At 45.2% G+C, this 8,019-nt stretch overlaps 1 protein-coding gene across 1 annotated transcript; it reads left to right on the top strand.

The window, feature by feature from the left end:
• The first annotated feature begins 3,934 nt into the window (after positions 1–3,934).
• Positions 3,935–5,600, top strand: LOC122000742 (F-box/kelch-repeat protein At1g80440-like). The gene has a single exon (XM_042555184.1). It carries the CDS (start codon positions 4,110–4,112, stop codon positions 5,451–5,453), a length of 1,344 nt encoding a protein of 447 aa, XP_042411118.1. The 5' UTR covers positions 3,935–4,109; the 3' UTR covers positions 5,454–5,600.
• The last annotated feature ends 2,419 nt before the right edge of the window (positions 5,601–8,019 follow it).

The following is an 8,019-nucleotide window of genomic DNA, read 5'->3' as shown; positions in this document are numbered from 1 at the left end:
CTTGCATCACCTCCCCTTGGGTCAAGTTTAAATCATTTTAACTTTGATTAATAGATCAATGCGACTCTTGAAACCTCCGCATCAATGACCATGCCTGATCCCGTCCGGAAGCTGAGTCGGATGAAGGCGGGCCTCGATGTACTGGAGGTTGATGGAAAGTCGTTGCGGCGTTAGATCTATTTGGCACTCTCCGGAAGGGTTCACACGGGCGAATGACGAAGGGCGATGACCAGGATGATGATGCTAGGGCTCTGCGCACACTTAGAAGAGCCCACGAGTCGTTAGAGATTAGAAACCGGGGAAAAAGTCCCCGGGTCAGGCCCTCCGACGCTCAAGTCAGGTACTTTTTCCCCAGAAGCACAGAGAAAGGACGAAAAGTAAAGACGAGTATGAAATGACGAGTAAGCGTACCTGCGTAAGGGACAAAGCATCCCTTTTTATACTGCAACGGATGTTTCTGGGGTTTGGCAGGTGTCAGGGAATGTCGGCTGTCAGGCTTTGTCTAGCGGTGAATGACACACGACATCTTCTCATAGGCCGGCGGCAGGACAAAAGGGATAATGAGCCCCGACTGTTGGCATATTCCCTGACACTCTAATTATTCTCTGACAGACAATTACTATTCCCTTCCTTGCTTGTCATGTAGTGTCTGGTATCCTACGCTCGTGATTGCTAAGATGGGTCTTTACACTTGCTAAACCCGATCTGATATCTTGCTAACCTCGATCTGGTATCGCCTCCCGACCCTAGTTCGGTTCTGTGTACCCGACTCTAAAGTTGTACATTTGACTTTATCCAACCTGACCTGTATACCTGCATCCAATTCTGCTGATCTTGGACCATGAGGGTATTAATCCTGACCTGTACCTTTAGCTGGCACATCCCGCCCTGCACATTTCATCGCTCCAAGTATCATGTATGCATCGGTCTGCTTCCGCTTATCCTGAGTTCCAACCTGTACTCTTTGATCCCTTTATCCAATGGCAGGAGTATATAAGTCCCGACCTGCATCCGAGGTAAGCACACTCCCGACCTGTACGCTCGGTCTGCATATCGACCTGCTTCTGTCTGCTATTATCCATGGCTTGTACGTTCCGACCTGTACGCCCAATCTGTATTCCGACCTACTTCTGTCCTCTGTAATCCTTGGCTCGTACGTTCCGACCTATACGCCAGGTCTATATTCTGACCTGCTTCTGTCCTTTGTAATCCCTAGCTTGTACGTTCTGACCTGTACGCCAGGTCTGTATTCTGACCTGCTTCTATCTGTTATTATCTATGGCTTGTACGTTCCGACCGGTACGCCAGGTCTGTATTCCGACCTGCTTCTGTCTACTGTTATCCATGGCTTGTATGTTCCGACCTGTACGCCAGGTCTGTATTCCGACCTGCTTCTGTCTACTATTATCCATGGCTTGTATGTTCCGACCTGTACGTCAGGTCTGTATTCCGACCTGCTTCTGTCCTCTGTACTCCCTGGCTCGTACGTTCCAACCTGTACGTCAAGTCTGTATTCCGACCTGCTTCTATCTGCTATTATCCATGACTTGTACGTTCCGACCTGTACGCAGGTCTGTATTCCGACTTGTTTTTGTCCTCTGTAATCCCTGGCTCGTAGGTCCCGACCTGTACGCCAGGTCTGTATTCCGACCTGCTTCCGTCTGCTATTATTCATGGCTTATACATTCTGACCTGTACGCCAGGTCTGTATTCTGACCTGCTGCTATCTGCTATTATCCATGGCTTGTACGTTCCGACCTATACGCCAGATCTATATTCCGACCTGCTTCTGTCCTCTGTAATCCCTGGCTCGTACGTCCCGACCTGTACGCCAGGTCTGTATTCCGACCTGCTTCTATCTGCTATTATCCATGGCTTGTATGTTCCGACCTGTACGCCAGGTCTGTATTCCGACCTGCTTCTATCCTCTATAATCCCTGACTCGTACGTCCCGACTTGTACGCCAAGTCTGTTCTATGCCAGAGGCCTTTCCTTCACCGCCTTTACCTGGTCTATGCGCCCCGCCCTTAATTGCCATCGATGTTGGATCTTGTGCAACTTGTAATCTTATCTTTTGATTGCCCCATCAACTAAGACTTTGACCATGGTCACGCAAGCTTAACTTCTAACCTCCACAGGGGATAGACTTCTGACCATCCTATGGGCTTGACCTTTGACCACGTCATCCGCCTGACCTCCTTCTCATGCACCGTTTCAATACCTAATAAGATTCATTGTTTTATCTTTTTGTCAAAACTTAGATCTCTCTAATCTTTAGGAAGATGTATAGATGTCTTGCAACCCAAAACTCTTATATAATCATAAGAGATTTTTTTTCCTGTCTAAACTCTTTTTCGATGCGTCTTCATCCAAAAGAACTGAAGGAGATAAATTTATCAAATCAATAACTATTCTTATTGCCTCACCAAAAAGACTTTGTTCACTTTGCATGAGAGAGCATAAACCTAATCCTTTCATTGATTGTTTAATTCAACCTCTTTGGAATATTCCATTTTATTGAGAAGTTTTTGGCACTGACTTCTCAAACTTAATTCCATGACTTCTACATTATTTATGGAGCAAATATTAGAGTCTACAACCCAATCTCCTGATATGTAAGATTGATATTATATTCCTATATTAATAATGACACGATCATCGTTAACTATATATAATTGCAACCCATTGAAGTCTTTTATGATCATCATCGACTTAAATTTTTCACACGACTTATCATCATTCTCACTGTTCTTTGCTGTTCTACTTTTGCTTTTACCTCGCTTTTCAGGAACAAGTACCCGACTTAGTATAGCTAACTTTTGGTCTTTTTTCCTCACAATCTTTAAAGTGAAATTTTCATCTGGAACACAATTAGATAAAAAAAAAACAATTAAACATAAAGTCTGAATTGTATCATTAGCTTCATTTAGATCACAGCCAAGTAATTCAGTGTATCTAGACTAAAAACTTCACCTTTCTTGTTTTTTCTGCTGCTTCTCTCTCTTTCGTTGTCTATTGTCACGATGAGCTCATGATCTGCCTCTGCTTCAGCGTGCCACAGGTCAAGTGCAGTGATTGCAGGCGTTGATTAATGAGTAGCAGAATTTAACAAGATGTACCTTCAATAGAGAGACCTGAATCCAAAGTTCTCAATCTATTTATTTAAGTATAAAGAATATCTACCCATATTCTATTTATTCGAGGTTATTAGCATCTAAAGTCACCAGGGCTTTATCCTCCATAAAATAGAGTCAGAACCTGTTTTAGTAAAAAGAATCGTACATTACATCTACGACGAGAAGAGGGGAGAGGGGAATCCAATGTCACATTGCACGACGCGCGTGCCTTCTGTGCCTGCGCACTGTGCATTGCGCAGCGCGCCGTACGCTGCCGGTGTCCCAATCGACTCGTCGTTTAAGGTGCCGTCCCACACGCAGTTGCAGTTAAATAATGCCAATCTCTGCGTCGTCACGCCTGGCCTTGAGACTCTTGCCTCTGTTTTCTTCTCGTTGAGCATCGCACCGCCCCGACAGTCCCGCAGGAGCCATCAGCGTGACCCGATTAAGTGGGCTCAACACTTCTTGTCTTCTTTTGACTAATTCTAGCTAGGTTCGGTTCCACCCTCTGGTCATGTCGCGGAAGCCAATTTTCTATTATTTTTACGAGGCAGAATGAACGGTAGTTGAATTATGAAAAACTAAAAAGCAATCTATGGGCCGCGAGCACTGCGCGAGCCTACACGGCCCCAAAACTCAATGAGCTATGTATTTGTATCTTGTCTGTGAATGGATCAACGGGGAGTCACTCTGCTCTCCTTTCAATTACGGCGGCTGCATAAAACTGACAGCGGCGTGGATTGGACGGACCTGAGACAAAGATAAGATAAGAATCCTCTCACATCATCTTAAAATAACATCCGCCGTGCTGCGGTATTATCCTCTTACATTCGAGGGCGTTCCTGTCATGGTCTTATCCTGTTTGCACTAATGTAAATCCAGTCTCCAACCATTAGAAGCTCACCAGCAAGCAGTTGACTAACCATTAGCCGGAGTAAACGTCAACGTCAACGTCTACACCACTCGATGGATTGAGGTACGATTTTAAAATAAATGAACCAACGGCGAGCCACAACCACGAGTCGCTCCACGTTCAGTCCTTTGCTGTGGACTTCTCCGACGGGCCGCGGTCTCCTCCCCTGCCCTGACGCAACGCTAGGCTCCCGATCCAATCCGATTCCCAAATCCAACTATATAACGCCGCTTCTGCGATCCCAGTTCCCATCAATTTACGCTCTAGTTATTTCTCAAAGTGGTTTTTTAATGGACTGTGAGCTCATTCCGGGGCTTCCCGACGAGATAGCGCGGGAGTGCCTCATCCGCGTCCCTTTCCATGCTTTTCCGGCACTCGGTTCCGTCTGCCGCCACTGGCAGTTCGAGCTCCGCTCCCCCCTCTTCCACCGGCTGAGGCATGCCGCCGGCTTCGCCCGGTCGGTCGTCGCCCTCGCCCAGGCCGAGCCGCCGCTCGCGCGGGCTGCCTCTGGCCCCGCCTCCAAGTACGCGGCCTCGGGCGCTACCTACCGCCTCGTACTCTTCGACCCCTGCTCCGGCGCGTGGAGGCGCCTCCCCCCCATCCCATCCCTTCCCCGCGGCCTTCCCCTGTTCTGCCAAATCGCCTCCGTGGGACGGGAGCTGGTGGTGCTCGGCGGGTGGGACCCTGAAACGTGGGCTGCCTCCGGTGGCGTCCACGTCTACGACTTTGCGATCGGTTCGTGGCGAGAAGGTGCGCCGATGCCCGGTCCGAGGAGGTCCTTCTTTGCCTGCGCCGCATCGGCTGAGCTCCGGACGGTGTTCGTCGCCGGCGGGCATGACGAGGAGAAGAACGCGCTGCGGTCGGCGATGACGTACGACGTTGTGGTGGACGCGTGGACGCATATGCCGGATATGGCGCAGGAGCGGGACGAGTGCCGGGGGGGGGTCTTCATGCGCCGCGGCGGCGGCGGCGTCTTCCTCGTTCTCGGAGGCTACCCGACGGAGGCGCAAGGATGTTTCTGGCGGAGCCTGGAAGCGTTCGACGTCGGCGCCTGGCGTTGGGGCGCTGTGGAGGACGGCAAGTTGGAAGCGAGAGTGTGCCCGCGGGCATGTGCGATGGGCGACGACGGGCATCTGTATGCGTGTCAACCCGAAGGGGACGTGACGGTGGCGGGCTTGACGCAGGAGAGCGGCTGCGCCTGGCGAAAGGTGGCGGAGGTGCCGGCGGACGTGCGGATGGCGCCGCATCTGGTGGCGTGGGAGCAAAGCCTGATAGTCATGGGGTCGGATAAGCACGGCGGAACCCACGCAGTGTACGTTGCGGAGACGAGAGAGGGGACGAAGGTGGCGACGCCGTGGAGGAGGGTGGCGGTGCCGGATGAGTACGCCGGCCACGTACAGGCCAGCTGTTGCCTGAAGCTTTAGAAGAAAAGTGACCCTTTTTTTTTTTTTTTGATGAAACCAAGCAGATTTGCGTCTTCAAGTTTTACTCTGTTTTTCTGTGTGTGTAAAAATATTATATATATATATAAAAGGGAAATATAAAGTATCAAAAGTAATTTTCTTTTTGCAGTTATTTGTATAAAAATATTATTTATAAGAATATTTTCAAAGAAGAGGTTCCAGTCTTCCAGAGAAGGTTTTTAACTAAGCCACAACCACTGGTCTTAACCAACTGTCTCTTGCCTGATTTCTCAACATCACCATCAAGTTTGTTCCCTATATTGTACGTTTGGATAACTATATGATTAATTATAAATATTAAAATGCCAATAAGAAAAAGTCAATTTGTCATCAGATGATAACTTTCTAATCCATTATAAAGTTTTCCTTTAAAATAAATAATTGGTTGTGCATTAGAAGGTAAATATTCATTAATTATTCGATAATAGATGTACTTATATTTTCAAATTTATTAAAAAATGTAAATTATTTTGGTATTTATCCAAGAGAGTATCTTTTTATAGTCCTCTTCTTATTCTATCTTTTCAAAAAAAAATTTTTTCTGTCATTTCTCTTTTTTTCTTTCCTCCTATGCACATAACATCTCTTCTCTTTTCTCTCCTATTTTCTCTTTTCTCTCTTTTGTATGCATGATAATGTGAACTTAAAAAACCTCCTGAAAAATCGATTCTTTAGCTGATTCTTCTAAAAATATTTCAACACTCCTGATAAATCAAAATAAATAATGGATAATACTGTTTGACTCCTTTCACATTCAGCCTCAAAAATCTATAAGACCTAAAATGGGTCCAATCGTACCTATATAGGTTCATTAGTGAATTTCGGTCAGAATCCACTAATGGATCTAGACATGTTCGATTGGACTCATTTAAGGTCATATGGATTTTTAATTTTACAAGGAGTCAAACAGGGCTATCTATTGCTTATTTTGACTTCGCATAGTGTTAAAATATTTTTAGAATAATCAACTAAAAAATATCATATCATGCCCACGTTGGGCCTAATATGGAATTATATCATAACCACATTGAGATTTTTTTTTTTTGCCGATTGTTCTATTTATATTTAACACCTTTCGAAAAGTCAAAACAAACAATGGATAGTACCTTTTGACTCTTTGCCGCCTTAAAAATCTACGAGATATGAAATGGGCTCAATCGGACCTATCTAAGTCCATTAGTGAGTTTCGGTCCGATTGGACTAATTTTATGTCAAACCCCACAGATAGAGCTAGAAAAGTCTGATTTGACCCATTATTGTTTTCGGTATTCCTAGTGGTGGTTAAAAAATTTTGAAAAAAAAAATCTCTTTTTTTTTATATTTTCTCAAACCTATTATGGGAGATCTGGCCAACTTAAGCCTGTTATCTCCCCATATCAGGCTCAAAAAAAAAGGATATAAAAAAGATAAAAAATTTCCCTTCACGATTTAAAAATTGATTTTCTGAGTTTAAATATTGTGTTCCAAATTTAATTAATTAAAGATTGAACATTAAAAAGATAAATTCAAAACAGAAGGGAAATGTCCAAATATATACCACTAAAAGAGGTAGATATTATTTTACCCTATTTTATTAATTAATTTTCCTCATTTCTTTTGTTGGATCAATGAATTCGCTAGAGGAGGAAGGGGGTAAATAGTGAATAAAAAATATTGTAAAAACTCGAGTCGAATGCACAACGGAAGAATAAAATAATCAAAGTTAACAAGAGTCGTTTTATTTGGTTCGGAGCCTTTGTCGACTCCTACTCCAAGGCTCGCACTCGTTGAGTGCTTTTGTTGGGCAATTCACTAGCAATTCGAAAAGATGATTACACAGTCTAAATTATAGGAATGCTAATAAATAAACAATACTGACAATAATAAGGAAAAGAAAAACAGCACTTGTCAGAGAAGCCTTGCAGAGTCGCAGGAGCATAGCACAGAAGAGCAAGCATTGGAAGATCTTGTTCTGAGATGTTCTTTGCTCTAGGGCACACCCTCCTTATATAGGATGCTCCGGGCGCCCGAATCCCTTTTGGGCGCCTGGAGTGTGACGTAGCCCAGCCAGCCTTGAAGCTCTATGTGGCGAAGCGCGATGGGGATAAAACTTGCATTTCGGGCGTCCGGATTCCTTCTGGGTGGCTATACCACTTTTCTCCAGAAGATCCCTCTCCTGCAAGAAAGAGTTAGTCCGAGATAAAATGTAAATTATATTACCCTATAAAATAAAGTGTTAGCACAGTTATAATTAACAAGCAGAGTATTAATTAGATTCTGTCTCCTCAAGACCGGAATCTAATCACGATCTCAACTTAGATTTCCAAAATTGAGCTAAGTTGGATCGACGCCTAATGTTCCTTTTCCGGGAACGCGTCCTCACAATCACTCCCCTCCAGTGACTTACCTTCACTTACCTGTCAGACGTCGGGTCAACCATTCGACCCGTCTGGACTTCGTGCCAGCTATCATGTTAGCCCGTCGACCTGGTTGGACTTCGTGCCAGATGTCAGGTTAGCCCGTCGACCCGTCGACCCATCTGGACTTC

Source organism: Zingiber officinale, chromosome 7A, assembly GCF_018446385.1.
Source record: "Zingiber officinale cultivar Zhangliang chromosome 7A, Zo_v1.1, whole genome shotgun sequence".
In the NCBI taxonomy this organism is placed as follows: Eukaryota; Viridiplantae; Streptophyta; class Magnoliopsida; order Zingiberales; family Zingiberaceae; genus Zingiber; species Zingiber officinale.
Note: the sequence above shows the minus strand (reverse complement) of the source record. Positions and strands in the feature narration are given on the sequence as shown.